Source organism: Pseudophryne corroboree, chromosome 8 (genome assembly GCF_028390025.1).
Source record: "Pseudophryne corroboree isolate aPseCor3 chromosome 8, aPseCor3.hap2, whole genome shotgun sequence".
Taxonomy (NCBI): domain Eukaryota; kingdom Metazoa; phylum Chordata; class Amphibia; order Anura; family Myobatrachidae; genus Pseudophryne; species Pseudophryne corroboree.
The window spans coordinates 446,333,688-446,358,754 of NC_086451.1; the positions used below are offsets into that span (position 1 = coordinate 446,333,688).

General features: G+C 52.1%; 1 protein-coding gene across 5 annotated transcripts in view; it reads right to left on the reverse strand.

The window, feature by feature from the left end:
- Positions 1-25,067, reverse strand: part of LOC134949545 (HAUS augmin-like complex subunit 3) — a 75,823-nt gene that overhangs the window by 23,018 nt on the left and 27,738 nt on the right. For 3 of the 5 annotated variants that reach the window (XM_063938184.1, XM_063938182.1, XM_063938181.1), the window contains one exon: positions 42-89. In XM_063938184.1, the coding sequence (XP_063794254.1) occupies positions 42-56 (15 nt within the window). In that variant the 5' untranslated portion in view covers positions 57-89. Of the gene's footprint in view, positions 1-41; positions 90-2,282; positions 2,304-17,857; positions 18,031-25,067 lie in introns of those variants that run through there. The other 2 variants (XM_063938183.1, XM_063938185.1) reach the window with 2 other exon arrangements.

Genomic DNA, 25,067 nt, shown 5'->3' on the forward strand with positions numbered 1-25,067 from the left:
ATAGGTGAAATACACGTTGATACATAAAACATAATACTCACTAGATGGTTTGACATTATGTTCCTTTAAATGTGGCTTTTCGAAGAGTCCTGAATGGAGATTACAGGAATTATACACCAGGTACGGGTATTAGGAGGATTGATTATCAAATCATAAAACAAATGCGGCATACTGTAATTGCTTAGTATGGAAATACATATACCAGAGATTCCCAAAGTCCACCATTGCAGTCCACATTTTAAGGATATCCATGCTTGAACCATCTGGGCTCAAGCATGGATATCCGTTAAACCTGGACTGCAATGGCAGAGTTTAGCAACCTCTGACGGACACTATATTACCTGAATGGACAACCTGGCGAATGGACAACACAAGAAAACAAGGAGCAGAACGTGCGCCACAAGTTCTCTCTGGGCACCAGAAGAGAACCCTGGAAATACTGATCTTACTGGGGTCTGTGACCAGGTCACTGTTACATGATAAGGGAGACATTTTATAAGACAATAAATTATGAGCTATGTGCCTTTTTGTTTATTCCATGAATGTTTAAAAGGAATTTAATGAATTGTTTTTATTGTTTTAGTTAATAAAAGAAATGAACTTACCCTTGGTGGTGTAGCATAGAATCGGTGGGACCTGGCAGTGACAGTATGACTACCTTCACAAGTGTGGGGAACGTAAGGAAAAAAAGAGAAGGCCACCATAGTAGATCTATGGATTGCCATTGGTGGGTTAACCGTTGATGGTGCCATCGGTGATTAACATTGATGACATGAAACAATCAATGGGGAACTATTGTAGGTTTGCACCCATTGATGGATATCCTTGTATAGGGGAATGACAAGCTGCGGGCCAATCAGTTAATGGGGTTGGGCTTAGCAATGCAGCCTTAGATAGGGCCAAATTTGGTGCCCCCAGTGCTGAAGGGAAAACCCATCACTGCCATGGATGGCAGAGAACCATCTGAACTCAGCCATCAATGGCAAAACCACTGACAGTTAACTATCAATGGCCAACCCCAAGAATTTCTTGGCAGGGCTATAATGAACCATACAGGAACTGGATGTAAATAAGGGCCAGGTGTCATGGCTACGGCACTCCATTTACCCAGATGTCAATCAAAAGAGCAACAGCCCTGGACATATTCTAATGAAGGACGCCAGGAAGCAAAGTGTCAGACCAGAGCTCTTTCCCTGGCTGCAAGAGGACCTGGGATCTGGTGAACGGGCTCCATAGGTGGAAGATGTATCAACTGTACCAATCAGCTTCTTCTTAGAATGTACTTGATAAATGATAGCTAGAAGCTTATTGGTTGCTACAGGCATCTTCTCCAATTGTGTTGTTTAGAAGCGTCGATACATCTCCTTAGTGAGTGGAGAGTAATCTATGCCCACCATGGCCATAGCAGTGCACGGACTGGGGGATGAACATAAATCCCCGCCACCGAATGTAATGTAAAAAAAAAAAAAAAGGGGGACTAATAAAGTACTTTGAGATGGGTTATAAGGACATCAGACTGTCACTATGTTATTGCTTTGGCCAAGAAGCACCAGTAAGAGTGGTCAACTGTTTACTGATGTTAGCAAAACCCACACACATACAGATTTGGTCATCTATACCTGACAACAATAGAGCTGGTGGCATGTAATGGGACAATGCCAGGGGGTTGTCCAAAGAGCAGTTTGAGAGAGGAGAATTACCCAGGAGAAGATTGCAGAGACACAGGACCAAAAATGTGTTTCTAGGGGTTTTGCACAATTGCACCATTTTAGATTCAAGATCGACTCATGTTGTGGATGTTTAGGAGTAATACAGCCTGACCACTGCTCTCTCAAGTTGTAATATCAATACATTTTCTAGTGACCCAATTGGTGAGAGAACAGTAGAATAGTTTGCTCTGATCAACGTCAAATTTGACCTTTATTTACTTCAAATTTGTTCCTTTGTTCGATAAAACACATCAAACAGGTGAAAAAAGATATATTGAATTTCTGATCTCTCACCCTAGGTAAACTCACTACAGAAAGTAACTTTTTGCATAACCAATTTAATAACTTTTTAACCTAAGTTTTGTGGTCGTCTTGATGTCTTCAATGTTTAATAATAAAAGTAAAGTTTTAATATAGCATCTTTATACACTACTATTACCATACTATATGATATTTGAAGTGTGCCCCAGATAGACCAAACAGTCTTCTTGCCCTTGTGCAAAACCCCTTGAAACAGTTTTTTCCTGAACTATTTTCTGGGAGCACCACCGACCTATCACTACTGTATAATACCTGTAGGGTGATATCAGTAGCTTTATGTTGGTATTGCACATCCTTTTCAGATTGAATATAGTATCAACGCAATATACTCTTAATCCGGTCCTGTGCAGATCACAAACCCCTAAACCACAGGTTCTCAAACTCGGTCCTCAGAACTCCACACAGTGCATGTTTTGCAGGTAACCCAGCAGGTGTACAGGTGTATTAATTACTCACTGACACATTTTAAAAAGGTCCACAGGTGGAGCTAATTAGTTCACTTGTGATTTTGTGAGGAGACCTGCAAAACATGCACTGTGTGGGGTCCTGAGGACAGAGTTTGAGAACCTGTGTTTGAGTTTGAGAACCTTTTCCACTCTACCACTTGCAGGGACGTGCAGTCAGGGGAGGCAGTGCCTCCCCTGTCATTAATGATTAAAATAATACAAAGAAGATACTTATGACACATAGTCTGTGTCATAAGTATCTGCTGTGGCCTTTATATTATTTTATTTATTTGTACCTTTGTAAAAAAAACGTTAAAATAGTGTTTTGGAGGCACCGTTCTCGGTGCCTCCCGATGTCAGTTGTAAAAGAGTGGAAGCGGGGGGCGGGGCTAAACATCGGGCAGTAAAAGCCCATTCAAAAATTCACAGAAAGCGGCACTAGAACAAGTGCCTCTTTGACAGGGGCGTGCATTCAGCCCATATGAAAGCACGCCTCTGTCACTGAGGATTGGGCAGTGACAGGGGGGGGGGGGGGGGGGGGTTAAATCAAGGCAGGTGTCAACCCTGTCATCTTTTTTTTTAAATTCATACACTATTTACAATAGTATATGGCACGGCCACGTGGCCGTCCCTGTCTGACCACCCGCCCTCCGGCCGTCAGCCCATTCCGCACCTTATTGCTGCCGCTGTGCTGCCAGTTACACAGCAGCAGCAGCAGCATGCACGGAGGCCGAAGAGCTCCGCCTCCTTGAGCCCTGCTCGTAGGTGAGAGCTTCCCGGGGCCGGCTGCGAGCTGGTGGCAGACTGGACTCTCTCTCCCCATGCGACGGTGGATGGTGTGCGGCAATGGCGTGCGGTGAGGTCACTGGCTGGTGAGGCACTGCAGCGATAATGTCCGCCGAGTCCTGCCGATGATCCCTACCGCCGTTGAGCCAATGCCCACTACTGCCTCTGAGCCGATGTCTACTACTTACAAAATCACCCACCATCAACTGACTCGGGCACCACCACTAATTCGCATATCAGTCCGATGCAGCTGCTGCCAATGCCTGCAGCCAGCCTGCTCATCAAACTTGTGATGAGCAGGTGGCTAATATATTGTAAATTTTTATGAAATAAAAAATAAAACCTAGTCTTTGGGACTGGAAGGAGGACATGGATGCAATTGTGTTGTACAGGGCTTCCATTAACTTAATAGCGCTATGGATGCAGCACTATTAAGTTAATGGAAGTCCTGTATAAGGGTGACAGCAGTGGATGACAGGGAGAGGGTGACGCCAGGTAGAGGGTGACAGCAGTGGGTGATGCCAGGGAAAGCGTAACAGCAGTAGGCGAGAGTGTGACAGATAGAAGGAAAGGGTGATGAGGACAGGCAGTGAGTGACACTTATATTGCTATTTACTTACCTGGTCCAGGGTCTAGAACTGCAGCGTGGCTCCTCCTTTGATGTTAACTCCGGGGGTCGCCGGTGGAAATTGCAGCCAGGAATCCAGGGTCGGAGATAAAGGGGATGAGCGGGTACCGTGGCCTCTCCTCCCCTCTCTGGCCGTACTGCACTAGGTGACAGCTGCAGCTCATGATTTTAGTTACTGGTCGCGGAGTCTGGCAGAGTAGGCCAGAGATGGGCAGTGAAAGTGAGGTGGAGGTGGGCGCAAGGTACGGGACTGGTGCCCTAGGCAATATTCTGGCTGGTGCGCCCCCTCCCCCTGGAGATAGTGGATGACTGGAATCGCAGGGGTGACACGGAGATAGTGGGTGACTGGCGATGCAGGGGAGACAGGGAGATAGTGGGTGACTGGCGACGCAGGGGTGACATGGAGATAGTGGGTGACTGGCGACGCAGGGGTGACAGGGAGATAGTGGGTGACTGGCGACGCAGGGGTGACAGGGAGATAGTGGGTGACTGGCGACGCAGGGGTAACAGGGAGATAGTGGGTGACTGGCGACGCAGGGGTGACAGGGAGATAGTGGGTGACTGGCGACGCAGGGGTGACAGGGAGATAGTGGGTGACTGGCGACGCAGGGGTGACAGGGAGATAGTGGGTGACTGGCGACGCAGGGGAGACAGGGAGATAGTGGGTGACTGGCGACGCAGGGGAGAGGGAGATAGTGGGTGACTGGCGACGCAGGGGAGACAGGGAGATAGTGGGTGACTGGCGACGCAGGGGTGACATGGAGATAGTGGGTGACTGGCGACGCAGGGGTGACAGGGAGATAGTGGGTGACTGGCGACGCAGGGGTGACAGGGAGATAGTGGGTGACTGGCGACGCAGGGGTGACAGGGAGATAGTGGGTGACTGGCGACGCAGGGGTGACATGGAGATAGTGGGTGACTGGCGACGCAGGGGTGACAGGGAGATAGTGGGTGACTGGCGACGCAGGGGTGACAGGGAGATAGTGGGTGACTGGCGACGCAGGGGTGACAGGGAGATAGTGGGTGACTGGCGACGCAGGGGTGACAGGGAGATAGTGGGGGACTGGCGACGCAGGGGTGACAGGGAGATAGTGGGGGACTGGCGACGCAGGGGTGACAGGGAGATAGTGGGGGACTGGCGACGCAGGGGTGACAGGGAGATAGTGGGGGACTGGCGACGCAGGGGTGACAGGGAGATAGTGGGGGACTGGCGACGCAGGGGAGAGAGGGAGATAGTGGGGGACTGGCGACGCAGGGGAAATGGAGTTAGTGGGAGACTGGCGACGCAGGGGTGACAGGGAGATAGTGGGTGACTGGCGACGCAGGGGTGACAGAGATAGTGGGTGACTGGCGACGCAGGGGTGACAGGGAGATAGTGGGTGACTGGCGACGCAGGGGTGACAGGGAGATAGTTCGTGACTGGCGACGCAGGGGTGACACAGATAGTAAGAATTTACTTACCGATAATTCTATTTCTCATAGTCCGTAGTGGATGCTGGGGACTCCGAAAGGACCATGGGGAATAGCGGCTCCGCAGGAGACTGGGCACAAAAGTAAAGCTTTAGGACTACCTGGTGTGCACTGGCTCCTCCCCCTATGACCCTCCTCCAAGCCTCAGTTAGGATACTGTGCCCGGACGAGCGTACACAATAAGGAAGGATTTTGAATCCCGGGTAAGACTCATACCAGCCACACCAATCACACCATATAACCTGTGATCTGAACCCAGTTAACAGCATGATAACAGCGGAGCCTCTGAAAAGATGGCTCACAACAATAATAACCCGATTTTTGTAACTATGTACCAGTATTGCAGACAATCCGCACTTGGGACGGGCGCCCAGCATCCACTACGGACTATGAGAAATAGAATTATCGGTAAGTAAATTCTTATTTTCTCTGACGTCCTAGTGGATGCTGGGAACTCCGAAAGGACCATGGGGATTATACCAAAGCTCCCAAACGGGCGGGAGAGTGCGGATGACTCTGCAGCACCGAATGAGAGAACTCAAGGTCCTCCTCAGCCAGGGTATCAAATTTGTAGAATTTAGCAAACGTGTTTGCCCCTGACCAAGTTGCAGCTCGGCAAAGTTGTAAAGCCGAGACCCCTCGGGCAGCCGCCCAAGATGAGCCCACCTTCCTTGTGGAGTGGGCATTTACAGATTTTGGCTGTGGCAGGCCTGCCACAGAATGTGCAAGCTGAATTGTACTACAAATCCAACGAGCAATAGTCTGCTTAGAAGCATGAGCACCCAGCTTGTTGGGTGCATACAGGATAAACAGCGAGTCAGATTTCCTGACTCCAGCCGTCCTGGAAACATATATTTTCAGGGCCCTGACTACGTCCAGCAACTTGGAATCCTCCAAGTCCCTAGTAGCCGCAGGCACCACAATAGGCTGGTTTAAGTGAAATGCTGAAACCACCTTAGGGAGAAATTGAGGACGAGTCCTCAATTCTGCCCTGTCCGTATGAAAAATTAGGTAAGGGCTTTTATAGGATAAAGCCGCCAATTCTGAGACACGCCTGGCTGAGGCCAGGGCTAACAGCATTACCACTTTCCATGTGAGATATTTTAAGTCCACAGTGGTGAGTGGTTCAAACCAATGTGATTTTAGGAACCCCAAAACTACATTGAGATCCCAAGGTGCCACTGGAGGCACAAAAGGAGGCTGTATATGCAGTACCCCCTTGACAAACGTCTGAACTTCAGGAACTGAAGCTAGTTCTTTTTGGAAGAATATTGACAGGGCCGAAATTTGAACCTTAATGGACCCTAATTTTAGGCCCATAGACAGTCCTGTTTGCAGGAAATGCAGGAAACGACCCAGTTGAAATTCCTCTGTAGGGGCCTTCCTGGCCTCACACCACGCAACATATTTACGCCAAATACGGTGATAATGTTGCACAGTTACATCCTTCCTGGCTTTGATCAGGGTAGGGATGACTTCATCCGGAATGCCTTTTTCCTTCAGGATCCGGCGTTCAACCGCCATGCCGTCAAACGCAGCCGCGGTAAGTCTTGGAACAGACATGGTCCCTGCTGGAGCAGGTCCTTTCTTAGAGGTAGAGGCCACGGGTCTTCCGTGAGCATCTCTTGAAGTTCCGGGTACCAAGTCCTTCTTGGCCAATCCGGAGCCACGAGTATAGTCCTTACTCCTCTCCTTCTTATGATTCTCAGTACCTTGGGTATGAGAGGCAGAGGAGGGAACACATACACTGACTGGTACACCCACGGTGTTACCAGAGCGTCCACAGGTATTGCCTGAGGGTCCCTTGACCTGGCGCAATATCTGTCCAGTTTTTTGTTGAGGCGGGACGCCATCATGTCCACCTTTGGTTTTTCCCAACGGTTCACAATCATGTGGAAGACTTCTGGGTGAAGTCCCCACTCCCCCGGGTGGAGATCGTGTCTGCTGAGGAAGTCTGCTTCCCAGTTGTCCACTCCCGGAATGAACACTGCTGACAGTGCTATCACATGATTTTCCGCCCAGCGAAGAATCCTTGCAACTTCCGTCATTGCCCTCCTGCTTCTTGTGCCGCCCTGTCTGTTTACGTGGGCGACTGCCGTGATGTTGTCCGACTGGATCAGCACCGGCTGACCCTGAAGGAGAGGCCTTGCCTGACTTAGGGCATTGTAAATGGCCCTTAGTTCCAGGATATTTATGTGAAGTGACGTTTCCATGCTTGACCACAAGCCCTGGAAATTTCTTCCCTGTGTGACTGCTCCCCAGCCTCTCAGGCTGGCATCCGTGGTCACCAGGACCCAGTCCTGAATGACGAATCTGCGGCCCTCTAGAAGATGAGCACTCTGCAACCACCACAGGAGAGACACCCTTGTCCTTGGAGACAGGGTTATCCGCTGATGCATTTGAAGATGCGATCCGGACCATTTGTCCAGCAGATCCCACTGAATAGTTCTTGCGTGGAATCTGCCGAATGGAATCGCTTCGTAAGAAGCCACCATTTTTCCCAGGACCCTTGTGCATTGATGCACTGACACTTGGCCTGGTTTTAGGAGGTTCCTGACTAGGTCGGATAACTCCCTGGCTTTCTCCTCCGGGAGAAACACCTTTTTCTGTACTGTGTCCAGAATCATCCCTAGGAACAGCAGACGTGTCGTCAGAATCAGCTGCGATTTTGGAATATTTAGAATCCATCCGTGCTGTCGTGGTACTACTTGAGATAGTGCTACTCCGACCTCTAACTGTTCTCTGGACCTTGCCCTTATCAGGAGATCGTCCAAGTAAGGGATAATTAAGACGCCTTTTCTTCGAAGAAGAATCATCATTTCGGCCATTACCTTGGTAAAGACCCGGGGTGCCGTGGACAATCCAAACGGCAGTGTCTGAAACTGATAGTGACAGTTCTGTACCACAAACCTGAGGTACCCTTGGTGAGAAGGGCAAATTGGGACATGGAGGTAAGCATCCTTGATGTCCAGAGACACCATATAGTCCCCTTCTTCCAGGTTCGCTATCACTGCTCTGAGTGATTCCATCTTGAATTTGAACCTTTGTATGTAACTGTTCAAGGATTTCAGATTTAAAATAGGTCTCACCGAGCCGTCCGGCTTCGGTACCACAAACAGCGTGGAATAATACCCCTTTCCCTGTTGTAGGAGGGGTACCTTGATTATCACCTGCTGGGAATACAGCTTGTGAATGGCTTCCAATACCGCCTCCCTGTCGGGGGGAGACGTTGGTAAAGCAGACTTCAGGAACCGGCGAGGGGGAGACGTCTCGAATTCCAATTTGTACCCCTGAGATACTACCTGCAGGATCCAGGGGTCCACTTGCGAGTGAGCCCACTGCGCGCTGAAATTCTTGAGACGGGCCCCCACCGTGCCTGAGTCCGCTTGTAAGGCCCCAGCGTCATGCTGAGGACTTGGCAGAAGCGGGGGAGGGCTTCTGTTCCTGGGAAGAGGCTGTCTGCTGCAGTCTTTTTCCCCTTCCTCTGCCCCTGGGCAGATACGAGTGGCCTTTTGCCCGCTTGCCCTTATGGGGACGAAAGGACTGAGCCTGAAAAGACGGTGTCTTTTTCTGCTGAGAGGTGACCTGGGGTAAAAAGGTGGATTTCCCAGCCGTTGCCGTGGCCACCAGGTCTGATAGACCGACCCCAAATAACTCCTCCCCTTTATAGGGCAATACTTCCATATGCCGTTTGGAATCCGCATCACCTGACCACTGTCGCGTCCATAACCCTCTTCTGGCAGAAATGGACAGCGCACTTACTCTTGATGCCAGAGTGCAAATATCCCTCGGTGCATCTCTCATATATAGAAATGCATCCTTTAAATGCTCTATAGTCAATAATATATTGTCCCTGTCCAGGGTATCAATATTTTCAGTCAGGGAATCCGACCAAGCCACCCCAGCACTGCACATCCAGGCTGAGGCGATTGCTGGTCGCAGTATAATACCAGTATGTGTGTATATACTTTTTAGGATATTTTCCAGCTTCCTATCAGCTGGTTCCTTGAGGGCGGCCGTATCATTAGACGGTAACGCCACTTGTTTTGATAAGCGTGTGAGCGCCTTATCCACCCTAGGGGGTGTTTCCCAACGCGCCCTAACCTCTGGCGGGAAAGGGTATAATGCCAATAATTTTTTAGAAATTAGCAGTTTTTTATCGGGGGAAACCCACGCTTCATCACACACCTCATTTAATTCATCTGATTCAGGAAAAACTACGGGTAGTTTTTTCACACCCCACATAATACCCTTTTTTGTGGTACTTGTAGTATCAGAAATGTTCAAAACCTCCTTCATTGCCGTGATCATGTAACGTGTGGCCCTACTGGAAAATACGTTTGTTTCCTCACCGTCGACACTGGAGTCAGTGTCCCTGTCTGGGTCTGTGTCGACCACCTGAGGTAATGGGCGCTTTAGAGCCCCTGACGGTGTTTGAGACGCCTGTACAGGTATTAACTGATTTGCCGGCTGTCTCATGTCGTCAACAGTCTTTTGTAAAGTGCTGACACTATCACGTAATTCCTTCCATAAGACCATCCAGTCAGGTGTCGACTCCCTAGGGGGTGACATCACTAATACAGGCAATTGCTCCGCCTCCATACCATTTTCCTCCTCATACATGTCGACACAACGTACCGACACACAGCACACACACAGGGAATGCTCTGATAGAGGACAGGACCCCACTAGCCCTTTGGGGAGACAGAGGGAGAGTTTGCCAGCACACACCAGAGCGCTATATATATACAGGGATAACCTTATATAAGTGTTTTTCCCTTATATAGCTGCTGTATAGATTTATCTGCCAATTTAGTGCCCCCCCTCTCTTGTTTTACCCTGTTTCTGTAGTGCAGGACTGCAGGGGAGAGTCAGGGAGCTTCCCTCCAACGGAGCTGTGAGGAAAAATGGCGCCAGTGTGCTGAGGAGATAGGCTCCGCCCCCTTCTCGGCGGCCGTTCTCCCGCTTTTTTATGGAAAAACAGGCATGAGTTAAATGCATCCATATAGCCCAGGAGCTATATGTGATGCATTTTTTGCCCCCTAAGGGTTTATATTGCGTCCCACCCAGCGCCCTGCACCCTCAGTGACCGGAGTGTGAAGTGTGCTGAGAGCAATGGCGCACAGCTGCGGTGCTGTGCGCTACCTTATTGAAGACAGGACGTCTTCTGCCGCCGATTTTTCCGGACCTCTTCTGCTCTTCTGGCTCTGTAAGGGGGACGGCGGCGCGGCTCTGGGACCCATCCATGGCTGGGCCTGTGATCGTCCCTCTGGAGCTAATGTCCAGTAGCCTAAGAAGCCCAATCCACTCTGCACGCAGGTGAGTTCGCTTCTTCTCCCCTTAGTCCCTCGATGCAGTGAGCCTGTTGCCAGCAGGTCTCACTGAAAATAAAAAACCTAAAACTAAACTTTTTTCTAAGCAGCTCAGGAGAGCCACCTAGTGTGCACCCTTCTCGTTCGGGCACAAAAATCTAACTGAGGCTTGGAGGAGGGTCATAGGGGGAGGAGCCAGTGCACACCAGGTAGTCTTAAAGCTTTTACTTTTGTGCCCAGTCTCCTGCGGAGCCGCTATTCCCCATGGTCCTTTCGGAGTCCCCAGCATCCACTAGGACGTCAGAGAAAGTGGGCGTTTGGCGACGCAGGGGTGACAGGGAGATAGTGGGCGATTGGCGACGCAGGGGTGACAGGGAGATAGCGTGGGACTGGCGACGCAGGGGTGACAGGGAGATAAGATTTTACTTACCGATAAATCTATTTCTCGTAGTCCGTAGTGGATGCTGGGACTCCGTCAGGACCATGGGGAATAGCGGCTCCGCAGGAGACAGGGCACAAAATTTAAAAGTTTGACCACTAGGTGGTGTGTACTGGCTCCTCCCCCTATGACCCTCCTCCAAGCCTCAGTTAGGATACTGTGCCCGGACGAGCGTACACAATAAGGAAGGATTTTGAATCCCGGGTAAGACTCATACCAGCCACACCAATCACACCGTACAACTTGTGATCTGAACCCAGTTAACAGTATGACAAACGTAGGAGCCTCTGAATAGACGGCTCACAACAATAACAACCCGATTTTTTTGTAATAATAACTATGTACAAGTATTGCAGACAATCCGCACTTGGGATGGGCGCCCAGCATCCACTACGGACTACGAGAAATAGATTTATCGGTAAGTAAAATCTTATTTTCTCTGACGTCCTAGTGGATGCTGGGACTCAGTCAGGACCATGGGGATTATACCAAAGCTCCCAAACGGGCGGGAGAGTGCGGATGACTCTGCAGCACCGAATGAGAGAACTCCAGGTCCTCCTTAGCCAGGGTATCAAATTTGTAGAATTTTACAAACGTGTTCTCCCCTGACCACGTAGCTGCTCGGCAGAGTTGTAATGCCGAGACCCCTCGGGCAGCCGCCCAAGATGAGCCCACCTTCCTTGTGGAATGGGCCTTGACAGATTTAGGCTGTGGCAGGCCTGCCACAGAATGTGCAAGTTGAATTGTGCTACAAATCCAACGAGCAATCGTCTGCTTAGAAGCAGGAGCACCCAGCTTGTTGGGTACATACAGTATAAACAGCGAGTCAGATTTTCTGACTCCAGCCGTCCTTGAAATATATATTTTCAATGCTCTGACAACGTCCAGCAACTTGGAATCCTCCAAATCGCTAGTAGCCGCAGGCACCACAATAGGCTGGTTCAGGTGAAACGCTGAAACCACCTTAGGCAGAAAGTGAGGACGCGTCCGCAGTTCTGCCCTGTCCGAATGGAAAATCAGATATGGGCTTTTATACGATAAAGCCGCCAATTCTGACACTCTCCTGGCTGAAGCCAGGGCCAGTAGCATGGTTACTTTCCATGTAAGATATTTCAAATCCACCGATTTGAGTGTCTCAAACCAATGGGATTTGAGAAAATCCAAAACTACATTAAGGTCCCACGGTGCCACTGGGGGCACAACCGGGGGCTGTATATGTAGTACTCCTTTTACAAAAGTCTGGACTTCAGGAACTGAAGCCAATTCTTTTTGGAAGAAAATCGACAGGGCCAAAATTTGAACCTTAATGGACCCTAATTTGAGGCCCATAGACAATCCTGTTTGCAGGAAATGTAGGAATCGACCCAGTTGAAATTCCTCCGTCGGGGCCTTCCTGGCCTCACACCACGCAACATATTTTCTCCAAATGCGGTGATAATGTTGTGCAGTCACCTCCTTCCTGGCTTTTACCAGGGTAGGGATGACCTCTTCCGGAATGCCATTTTCCCTTAGGATTCGGCGTTCAACCGCCATGCCGTCAAACGCAGCCGCGGTAAGTCTTGGAATAGACACGGTCCCTGCTGAAGCAGGTCCCGTCTTAGAGGTAGAGGCCACGGATCTTCCGTGAGCATCTCCTGAAGTTCCGGGTACCAAGTTCTTCTTGGCCAATCCGGAGCCACGAGTATCGTTCTTACTCCCCTTTGCCGTATAATTCTCAGTACTTTTGGTATGAGAGGCAGAGGAGGAAACACATACACTGACTGGTACACCCATGGTGTTACCAGAGCGTCTACAGCTATTGCCTGAGGGTCTCTTGACCTGGCGCAATACCTGTCCAGTTTTTTGTTGAGGCGGGACGCCATCATGTCCACCATTGGTCTTTCCCAATGGACCACAATCATGTGGAAGACTTCTGGATGAAGTCCCCACTCTCCCGGGTGCAGATCGTGTCTGCTGAGGAAGTCTGCTTCCCAGTTGTCCACTCCCGGGATGAACACAGCTGACAGTGCTAACACATGATTTTCTGCCCAGCGGAGAATCCTTGCAGCTTCTGCCATTGCCCTCCTGCTTCTTGTGCCGCCCTGTCTGTTTACGTGGGCGACTGCCGTGATGTTGTCCGACTGAATCAACACCGGCTGACCCTGAAGCAGAGGTTTTGCCAGGCTTAGAGCATTGTAGATTGCTCTTAGCTCCAGTATATTTATGTGAAGAGACGTCTCCAGGCTTGACCACACGCCCTGGAAGTTTCTTCCCTGTGTGACCGCTCCCCAGCCTCTCAGGCTGGCATCCGTGGTCACTAGGACCCAGTTCTGTATGCATGGAATCTGCCGAATGGAATCGCTTCGTAAGAAGCTACCATTTTTCCCAGGACTCTTGTGCATTGATGCACAGATACTTTTCCTGGTTTTAGGAGGTTCCTGACTAGATCGGATAACTCCCTGGCTTTCTCCTCCGGAAGAAATACCTTTTTCTGAACAGTGTCCAGAATCATCCCTAGGAACAACAGACGTGTCGTCGGGATCAGTTGGGATTTTGGAAAATTCAGAATCCACCCGTGTTGTTGGAGCACTACTTGGGTTAGTGCTACTCCGACCTCCAGCTGTTCTCTGGATCTTGCCCTTATCAGGAGATCGTCCAAGTAAGGGATAATTAAGACGCCTTCTCTTCGAAGAAGGATCATCATTTCGGCCATTACCTTGGTAAAGACCCGGGGTGCCGTGGACAATCCAAACGGCAGCGTCTGAAACTGATAATGACAGTTTTGGACCACGAACCTGAGGTACCCTTGGTGTGAAGGACAAATTGGAACATGAAGGTAAGCATCCTTGATGTCCAAGGACACCATAAAATCCCCTTCTTCCAGATTCGCTATCACTGCTCTGAGTGACTCCATCTTGAACTTGAATTTTTGTATGTACAGGTTCAGAGATTTTAGATTTAGAATCGGTCTTACCGAGCCGTCCGGCTTCGGTACCACAAATAGCGTGGAGTAATACCCCTGTCCCTGTTGTAGGAGGGGTACCTTGACTATCACCTGCTGAGAATACAGCTTGTGAATGGCCTCCAATACCGTCGCCCTGTCGGAGGGAGACGTTGGCAAAGCAGACTTTAGGAAACGGCGAGGAGGGGACTTCTCGAATTCCAACCTGTAACCCTGAGATACTACCTGCAGGATCCAGGGGTCCACCTGCGAGTGAGCCCACTGTGCGCTGAAATGTTTGAGGCGACCCCCCACCGCCCCTGAGTCTGCTTGTAAGGTCCCAGCGTCATGCTGACGCCTTTGTAGAAGCCGGGGAGGGCTTCTGCTCCTGGGAAGGAGTTGCTTGTTGCCGTCTCTTACCCTTTCCTTTGCCTCGGGGCAAATAGGAATGTCCTTTTGCTCGTTTGTTCTTATAGGAACGAAAGGACTGCGGCTGAAAAGCCTGCGGCTTTTTCTGCTGGGAGGTGACCTGGGGTAAAAAGGTGGAATTTCCGTCCGTTGCCGTGGCCACCAGATCCGATAGACCGACCCCAAATAATTCCTCCCCCTTATACGGCAATACTTCCATATGTCGTTTGGAATCCGCATCACCTGACCACTGGCGCGTCCATAAACTTCTTCTGGCAGATATGGACAGCGCACTTACTCTTGATGCCAGAGTGCAAATATCTCTCTGTGCATCTCGCATATAAAGAAATGCATCCTTTAACTGCTCTATAGTCAGTAAAATACTGTCCCTATCCAGGGTATCAATATTTTCAGACAGTGACTCCGACCAAGCCACGCCAGCACTGCACATCCAGGCTGAGGCGATTGCTGGTCTCAGTATAACACCCGTATGTGTGTATATACTTTTCAATGTATTCTCCAGCCTCCTATCAGCTGGATCCTTGAGGGCGGCCGTATCAGGAGACGGTAACGCCACTTGCTTTGATAAGCGTGTGAGCGCCTTATCCACCCTAGGAGGTGTTTCCCAGCGTGCCCTAACCTCTGGCGGGAAAGGGTATAATGCCAATAACTTCTTTGAAATTAGCAGTTTTCTATCTGGGGTAACCCACGCTTCATCACACACTTCATTCAGTTCCTCTGATTAAGGAAAAACTATCGGTAGTTTTTTCACACCCCACATAATACCCCTTTTTGTGGTACTTGCAGTATCAGAGATATGCAAAGCCTCCTTCATTGCCGTGATCATATAACGTGTGGCCCTACTGGAAAATACGTTTGTTTCTTCACCGTCGACACTGGATTCAGTGTCAGTGTCTGGGTCTGTGTCGACCGACTGAGGTAAAGGGCGTTTTACAGCCCCTGACGGTGTCTGAGACGCCTGGACAGGTACTAACTGGTTTGCCGGCTGTCTCATGTCGTCAACCGACTTTTGTAGCGTGCTGACACTATCCCGTAATTCCATAAACAAAGCCATCCATTCTGGTGTCGACTCCCTAGGAGGTGACATCACCATTACAGGCAATTGCTCCGCCTCCACGCCAACATCGTCCTCATACACGTCGACACACACGTACCGACACACAGCAGACACACAGGGAATGCTCTGATAGAAGACAGGACCCCACTAGCCCTTTGGGGAGACAGAGGGAGAGTTTGCCAGCACACACCCAAGCGCTATAAATATATATAGGGACAACCTTAATAAGTGTGTTCCATTTATAGCAGCTCAAATATTATAAATATCGCCAATAAGTGCCCCCCCTCTCTGTTTTTACCCTGTTTCTGTAGTGCAGTGCAGGGGAGAGTCCTGGGAGCCTTCCTCGCAGCGGAGCTGGGCAGGAAAATGGCGCTGTGTGCTGAGAATAGGCCCCGCCCCCTTTTCGGCGGGCTTCTTCTCACGGTTTTTTTGGAACCTGGCAGGGGTTCATATGTGATATATTTTAGCCAGAATAGGTATATTACATTGCTGCCCAGGGCGCCCCCCCCAGCGCCCTGCACCCTCAGTGACCGCTGGTGTGAAGTGTGCGGAGAGCAATGGCGCACAGCTGCAGTGCTGTGCGCTACCTCATGAAGACTGAGACGTCTTCTGCCGCCGGTTTCTGGACCTCTTCTCTATTCGGCATCTGCAAGGGGGTCGGCGGCGCGGCTCCGGTGACCCATCCAGGCTGTACCTGTGATCGTCCCTCTGGAGCTAGTGTCCAGTAGCCTAAGAAGCAAATCCATCCTGCACGCAGGTGAGTTCACTTCTTCTCCCCTAAGTCCCTCGTTGCAGTGAGCCTGTTGCCAGCAGGACTCACTGAAAATAAAAAACCTAACAAACTTTTTCTAAGCAGCTCTTTAGGAGAGCCACCTAGATTGCACCCTGCTCGGACGGGCACAAAAACCTAACTGAGGCTTGGAGGAGGGTCATAGGGGGAGGAGCCAGTACACACCACCTAGTGGTCAAACTTTTAAATTTTGTGCCCTGTCTCCTGCGGAGCCGCTATTCCCCATGGTCCTGACGGAGTCCCAGCATCCACTAGGACGTCAGAGAAAGTGGGGGACTGGCGACGCAGGGGTGACCGGGAGATAGTGGGGGACTGGCGACGCAGGGGTGACAGAGATAGTGGGGGACTGGCGACGCAGGGGTGACAGAGATAGTGGGTGACTGGCGACGCAGGGGTGACACGGAGATAGTGGGTGACTGGCGACGCAGGGGTGACAGATAGTGGGTGACTGGCGACGCAGGGAGATAGTGGGTGACTGGCGACGCAGGGGTGACACGGAGATAGTGGGTGACTGGCGACGCAGGGGTGACACGGAGATAGTGGGTGACTGGCGACGCAGGGGAGACACGGAGATAGTGGGTGACTGGCGACGCAGGGGTGACACGGAGATAGTGGGTGACTGGCGACGCAGGGGTGACACGGAGATAGTGGGTGACTGGCGACGCAGGGGTGACACGGAGATAGTGGGTGACTGGCGACGCAGGGGTGACAGAGATAGTGGGGGACTGGCGACGCAGGGGTGACAGATAGTGGGGGACTGGCGACGCAGGGGAGACACGGAGATAGTGGGTGACTGGCGACGCAGGGGAGACACGGAGATAGTGGGTGACTGGCGACGCAGGGGAGACACGGAGATAGTGGGTGACTGGCGACGCAGGGGAGACACGGAGATAGTGGGTGATGGCGACGCAGGGGTGACAGGGAGATAGTGGGGGACTGGCGACGCAGGGGTGACAGGGAGATAGTGGGTGACTGGCAACGCAGGGGAGACAGGGAGATATGGGTGACTGGCGACGCAGGGGAGACAGGGAGATAGTGGGGGACTGGCGACGCAGGGGAGACAGGGAGATAGTGGGGGACTGGCGACGCAGGGGTGACAGATAGTGGGGGACTGGCGACGCAGGGGTGACAGGGAGATAGTGGGTGACTGGCGACGCAGGGGAGACACGGAGATAGTGGGTGACTGGCGACGCAGGGGAGACACGGAGATAGTGGGTGACTGGCGACGCAGGGGTGACACGGAGATAGTGGGTAACATGATTAGAGGGGACAGGAAGACATTGGGTGACAGGGAGATAGCGGGTGATGGAGGTACTGGGTGACAGGGTACAGCCAGGCTCCTCAAACACCCTCCCCCCCCCCCCCCATCACTGGGGGTGTCCTAGCAGCATAGACAGCCTTCCACCCCCACAAGTCACGGAGGATGTCTCAATCTACAGAAGTGGCTGCCCCCCCCCCCCCCCCCCCCCCCCCCCCCCCCCCCCCCCCCCGCTGTCACAGGAGGATGAAAGTCAGCGGCATAGGCACAGCCAGCCTCCTCCCCGCTCACACTGCCAAGGCTCAGCAGGTCCGGATCCCCGCACACCCATCCACCGCCGCACAGGGAGAGAGTCCAGTCTGCCACCAGCTCGCAGCCGGCCCCGGGAAGCTCTCACCTACGAGCAGGGCTCAAGGAGGCGGAGCTCTTCGCCTCCGTGCATGCTGCTGCTGCTGTGTAACTGGCAGCGCAGCGGCAGCAATAAGGTGCGGAGTGGGGCTGGCGGCCGGAGGGCGGGTGGTCAGACAGGAACGGCCACGTGGCCGTGCCATATACTATTGTAAATAGTGTATTTATTTAAAAAAAAAAAGGATGACAGGGTTGACACCTGCCTTGATTTAACCCCCTCCCCCCCCCCCCCCCCCCCCGTCACTGCCCAATCACATCTTCCTCAGTGACAGGGGCGTTCTTTCATATGGGCTGAATGCACGCCCCTGTCAAAGAGGCACTTGTTCTAGTGCCGCTTTCTGTGAATTTTTGAATGGGCTTTCTCTAACGTCCTAGTGGATGCTGGGGACTCCGTAAGGACCATGGGGAATAGACGGGCTCCGCAGGAGACTGGGCACTCTAAAGAAAGATTTAGTACTACCTGGTGTGCACTGGCTCCTCCCTCTATGCCCCTCCTCCAGACCTCAGTTAGAATCTGTGCCCGGCCAGAGCTGGGTGCTTTTAGTGGGCTCTCCTGAGCTTGCTAATAAGAAAGTATTTTAGTTTAGGTTTTTTTATTTTCAGAGAGCTTCTGCTGGCAACAGACTCTCTGCTACGTGGGACTGAGGGGAGAGAAGCAAACCTACTAACTGCGGCTAGGTTGCGCTTCTTAGGCTACTGGACACCATTAGCTCCAGAGGGATCGAACACAGGTACCTAACCTTGATCGTCCGTTCCCGGAGCCGCGCTGCCGTCCCCCTCGCAGAGCCAGAAGACAGAAGCAGCAGAAGCATGAAGACATCGAAATCGGCGGCAGAAGACTCCTGTCTTCACTTAAGGTAGCGCACAGCACTGCAGCTGTGCGCCATTGCTCCCGCAGCACACCACTGTAGGGTGCAGGGCGCGGGGGGGTGGGGCGCCCTGGGCAGCAATTAAGGTACCTTTTGGCAAAATAACACATATATCCAGACTGGATATATGTTCGAGCCCCCGCCATTTTTTACACATAGAAGCGGGACAGAAGCCCGCCGCTGAGCCTTCTTCCTCAGCACACCAGCGCCATTTTCTCTTCACAGCTCCGCTGGAAAGACGCTCCCCAGGCTCTCCCCTGCAGTATCCAGGTGCAAAAAGGGTAAAAAGAGAGGGGGGGGGGGGGCACATAAATTTAGGCGCAAAACGATCACAAACAGCAGCTACTGGGTAATCACTAAGGTACAGTGTAATCCCTGGGTTATATAGCGCTGGGGTGTGTGCTGGCATACTCTCTCTCTGTCTCCCCAAAAGCCTTTGTGGGGTCCTGTCCTCAGTCAGAGCATTCCCTGTGTGTGTGCGGTGTGTCGGTACGTCAGTGTCGACATGTTTGATGAGGAAGGATATGTGGAGGCAGAACAAGTGCAGGTGAATGAGGTGTCGCCGCCGACACCTGATTGGATGGATATGTGGAAGGTGTTAAATGATAATGTAAGCTCCTTACATAACAGGTTGGATAAAGCTGTAGCATTGGGACAGTCAGGGTCTCAACCCATGCCTGATCCTACAATGCAGAGGCCGTCAGGGTCTCACAAGCGCCCACTATCCCAGATGGTTGACACAGATGCCGACACGGAGTCTGACTCCAGTGTCGATGACGATGATGCAAAGTTGCAGCCTAAAATGATTAAAGCCATCCGCTATATGATTATAGCAATGAAGGATGTATTGCACATATCAGAGGAAAACCCTGTCCCTGACAAGAGGGTTTATATGTATGGGGAGAAAAAGCAAGAAGTGACTTTTCCCCCTTCACATGAATTAAATGAATTATGTGTAAAAGCGTGGGATTCCCCTGATAGGAAAGTAGTAATTTCCAAAAGATTACTGATGGCGTATCCTTTCCCGCCAACGGACAGGTTACGTTGGGAATCCTCCCCGAGGGTAGACAAGGCGTTGACACGCTTATCTAAGAGGGTGGCCCTGCCGTCTCAGGATACGGCCGCCCTAAAGGATCCTGAGGATAGAAAGCAGGAAGCTATCCTGAAGTCTGTTTATACACATTCTGGTACTCTACTGAGGCCAGCAATTGCTTCGGCCTGGATGTGTAGTGCTGTAGCAGCTTGGACTGAAAACCTCTCGGAGGAGATAGATACCCTGGACAGGGACACTGTTCTACTGACCCTGGGACATATCAAGGACGCTGTCCTATATATGCGCGATGCCCAGAGGGACATTTCCCTGCTGGGCTCTAGAATAAACGCAATGTCCATTTCTGCCAGAAGGGTCTTAAGGACTCGACAATGGACAGGGGATGCCGACTCTAAAAAAACACATGGAAGAGGGGCATCTTTTCTTGCCAGAGGCAGGGGTAGAGGAAAAAAGCTGCACCATGCAGCTAGTTCCCAGGAACAAAAGTCCTCCCCGGCTTCCACTAAATCCACCGCATGACGCTGGGGCTCCACAGGCGGAGCCAGGAGCGGTGGGGGCGCGTCTCCGAAATTTCAGCCACCAGTGGGTTCGCTCACAGGTGGATCCTTGGGCTATACAAATTGTGTCTCAGGGATACAAGCTGGAGTTCGAGGTGACGCCCCCTCACCGTTACCTAAAATCGGCCTTGCCAGCTTCCCCCATGGAAAGGGAGGTAGTGCTGGCTGCAATTCACAAGCTATACCTCCAGCAGGTGGTAGTAAAGGTTCCCCTCATTCAACAGGGAAGGGGTTACTATTCCACTATGTTTGTGGTACCGAAACCAGACGGTTCGGTCAGGCCCATCTTGAATTTAAAATCCCTGAATATTTATCTGAGGAAATTCAAGTTCAAAATGGAATCGCTCAGAGCGGTCATTGCAAGTCTGGAAGAGGGGGATTTCATGGTGTCTCTGGACATCAAGGATGCTTACTTGCATGTCCCCATTTATCCGCCTCATCAAGAGTACCTCAGGTTTGTGGTACAGGACTGTCATTACCAATTCCAGACGCTGCCGTTTGGCCTGTCCACGGCACCGAGAATATTTACCAAGATGATGGCGGAGATGATGGTGCTCCTTCGGAAGCAAGGAGTTACAATTATCCCATACTTGGACGATCTCCTCATAAAGGCGAGGTCCAGGGAGCAATTACTGATCAGCGTAACACACTCTCGACAGGGCGGCACAAGAAGCAGGGTGGCGATGGCAGAAGCCACCAGGATTCTTCGTTGGGCGGAGAATCACGTGCAGGCACTGTCAGCAGTGTTCATTCCGGGGGTCGACAACTGGGAAGCAGCCTTCCTCAGCAGACACGACCTCCACCCGGGAGAGTGGGGACTTCATCAAGAAGTCTTCACGCTGATTGCAAATCGATGGGAACTCCCACAGGTGGACATGATGGCGTCACGCCTCAACAAAAAGCTAAACAGGTATTGCGCCAGGTCAAGGGACCCGCAGGCGATAGCTGTGGACGCACTAGTAACACCATGGGTGTTCCAGTCGGTCTATGTGTTTCTTCCTCTTCCTCTCATACCCAAGGTGCTGAGAATTGTAAGAAAAAGAGGAGTGAGAACAATATTCATTGCTCCGGATTGGCAAAGAAGGACTTGGTACCCGGAACTGCAAGAAATGCTCACAGAGGACCCATGGCCTCTGCCTCTCAGACAGGATCTGTTACAACAAGGGCCCTGTCTGTTCCAAGACTTACCGCGGCTGTGTTTGACGGCATGGCGGTTGAACGCCGGATCCTAGCGGAAAGGGGCATTCCGGATGAAGTTATTCCTACGCTGATAAAGGCTAGGAAAGATGTGACTGCAAAACATTATCACCGTATATGGCGAAAATATGTTGCTTGGTGTGAGGCCAGGAAGGCCCCTACAGAGGAATTCCAGCTGGGTCGATTCCTGCACTTCCTGCAGTCAGGAGTGACTATGGGCCTAAAATTAGGGTCCATAAAGGTCCAGATTTCGGCCCTATCCATTTTCTTTCAAAAGGAACTGGCTTCACTGCCTGAGGTTCAGACGTTTGTTAAGGGAGTGCTGCATATTCAGCCCCCTTTTGTGCCACCAGTGGCACCTTGGGATCTTAACGTGGTCTTGGGGTTCCTGAAATCCCACTGGTTTGAGCCACTTAAGACCGTGGAGCTAAAGTATCTCACATGGAAAGTGGTCATGCCGTTGGCCTTAGCGTCGGCTAGGCGTGTGTCAGAATTGGCGGCTTTGTCATGTAAAAGCCCCCATCTGGTTTTTCATATGGACAGGGCAGAATTGCGGACTTGTCCGCAATTTCTACCAAAGGTTGTGTCTTCGTTTCATTTGTACCAACCTATTGTGGTGCCTGCGGCTACTCGTGACTTGGAGGATTCCAAGTTGCTGGACGTGGTCCGGGCTTTGAAGACTTATGTTAACAGGACGGCTGGAGTCAGGAAGACTGACTCGCTGTTTATCCTGTATGCATCCAACAAGCTGGGTGCTCCTGCTTCAAAGCAAACTATTGTGCGCTGGATCTGTAACACGATTCAGCAGGCTCATTCTGCGGCAGGATTGCCGCATCCAAAATAAGTGAAAGCCCACTCCACAAGGAAGGTGGGCTCTTCGTGGGCGGCTGCCCGAGGGGTCTCGGCATTACAGCTTTGCCGAGCTGCTACTTGGTCGGGTTCAAACACTTTTGCAAAATTCTACAAGTTTGATACCCTGGCTGAGGAGGACCTTGTGTTTGCCCATTCGGTGCTGCAGAGTCATCCGCACTCTCCCGCCCGTTTGGAGGCTTTGGTATAATCCCCATGGTCCTTACGGAGTCCCCAGCATCCACTAGGATGTTAGAGAAAATAAGATTTTACTCACCGGTAAATCTTTTTCTCGTAGTCCGTAGTGGATGCTGGGCGCCCGTCCCCAGTGCGGACTTTCTGCAATACGTGTATATAGTTATTGCTTAATAAAGGGTTATGTTATATTGGCATCCTTTGGTTGATGCTATGTTGTTTGTTCATACTGTTAACTGGGTAAGGTTATCACAAGTTATACGGTGTGATTGGTGTGGCTGGTACGAGTCTTACCCTGGATTCCAAAATCCTTTCCTTGTAATGTCAGCTCTTCCGGGCAGTTTCCTTAACGGAGGTCTGGAGAAGGGGCATAGAGGGAGGAGCCAGTGCACACCAGGTAGTACTAAATCTTTCTTTAGAGTGCCCAGTCTCCTGCGGAGCCCGTCTATTCCCCATGGTCCAAACGGAGTCCCCAGCATCCACTACGGACTATGAGAAAAAGATTTACCGGTGAGTAAAATCTTATTTTTACTGCCTGATGTTTAGCCCCACCCCCCGCTTCCACTCTTTTACAACTGACATCGGGAGGCACCGAGAACGGTGCCTCCAAAACAGTATTTTAAAGTTTTTTTTACAAAAGGTACAAATAATTAAAATAATATAAAGGCCAAAGCAGATACTTATGACACAGACTATGTGTCATAAGTATCCTCTTTGTATTATTTTAATCATTAATGACAGGGGAGGCACTGCCTCCCCTGACTGCATGTCCCTGCTGCTCGTAGGTGAGAGCTTCCCGGGGCCGGCTGCGAGCTGGTGGCAGACTGGACTCTCTCTCCCCGTGCGACGTGCGGCGGTGGATGGTGTGCGGGGATCCGGACCTGCTGAGCCTGGACAGGTGAGCGGGGAGGGGGCTGGATGTGCCTGTGCCGCTGACTTTCATCCTCTTGTGACAGCGGGCAGGGGGGAAGGGGGGGGGGGGGGGGCAGCTACTTCTGTAGATTGAGACATCCTCCGTGACTTGTGGGGGTGGGAGGCTGTCTGTGCTGCTAGGGCACCCCCTGTGATGGGGGGGGGGGGTGTTGTTTGAGGAGCCTGGCTGTACCCTGTCACCCAGTACCTCCATCACCCACTATCTCCCTATCACCCTAATCATGTCACCCGCTATCTCCCTGTCACCCAATGTCTTCCTGTCACCCTAATCATGTTACCCACTATCTCCCTGTCTCCCCTGCGTCGCCAGTCACCCACCATCTCCCTGTCTCCCCTGCGTCGCCAGTCACCCCCTGTCTCCCCTGCGTCGCCAGTCACCCACTGTCTCCCCTGCGTCGCCAGTCACCCACTGTCTCCCCTGCGTCGCCAGTCACCCACTGTCTCCCCTGCGTCGCCAGTCACCCACTGTCTCCCCTGCGTCGCCAGTCACCCACTGTCTCCCCTGCGTCGCCAGTCACCCACTGTCACCCCTGCGTCGCCAGTCACCCACTATCTCCCTGTCACCCCTGCGTCGCCAGTCACCCACTATCTCCCTGTCACCCCTGCGTCGCCAGTCACCCACTATCTCCATGTCACCCCTGCGTCGCCAGTCACCCACTATCTCCCTGTCTCCCCTGCGTCACCAGTCACCCCGTCTCCCCTGCGTCGCCAGTCACCCCCTGTCTCCCCTGCGTCGCCAGTCACCCCCTGTCTCCCCTGCGTCGCCAGTCACCCACTGTCTCCCCTGCGTCGCCAGTCACCCACTGTCTCCCCTGCGTCGCCAGTCACCCACTGTTTCCCCTGCGTCGCCAGTCACCCACTGTCTCCCCTGCGTCGCCAGTCACCCACTATCTCCTTGTCACCCCTGCGTCGCCAGTCACCCGCTGTCTCCCCTGCGTCGCCAGTCACCCACTGTCTCCCCTGCGTCGCCAGTCACCCACTATCTCCCCTGCGTCGCCAGTCACCCACTATCTCCCCTGCGTCGCCAGCCACCCACTATCTCCCTGTCACCCCTGCGTCGCCAGCCACCCACTATCTCCCTGTCACCCCTGCGTCGCCAGCCACCCACTATCTCCCTGTCACCCCTGCGTCGCCAGCCACCCACTATCTCCCTGTCACCCCTGCGTCGCCAGCCACCCACTATCTCCCTGTCACCCCTGCGTCGCCAGCCACCCACTATCTCCCTGTCACCCCTGCGTCGCCAGCCACCCACTATCTCCGTGTCACCCCTGCGTCGCCAGCCACCCACTATCTCCGTGTCACCCCTGCGTCGCCAGCCACCCACTATCTCCGTGTCACCCCTGCGTCGCCAGCCACCCACTATCTCCCTGTCACCCCTGCGTCGCCATCACCCACTATCTCCCTGTCACCCCTGCGTCGCCAGCCACCCACTATCTCCCTGTC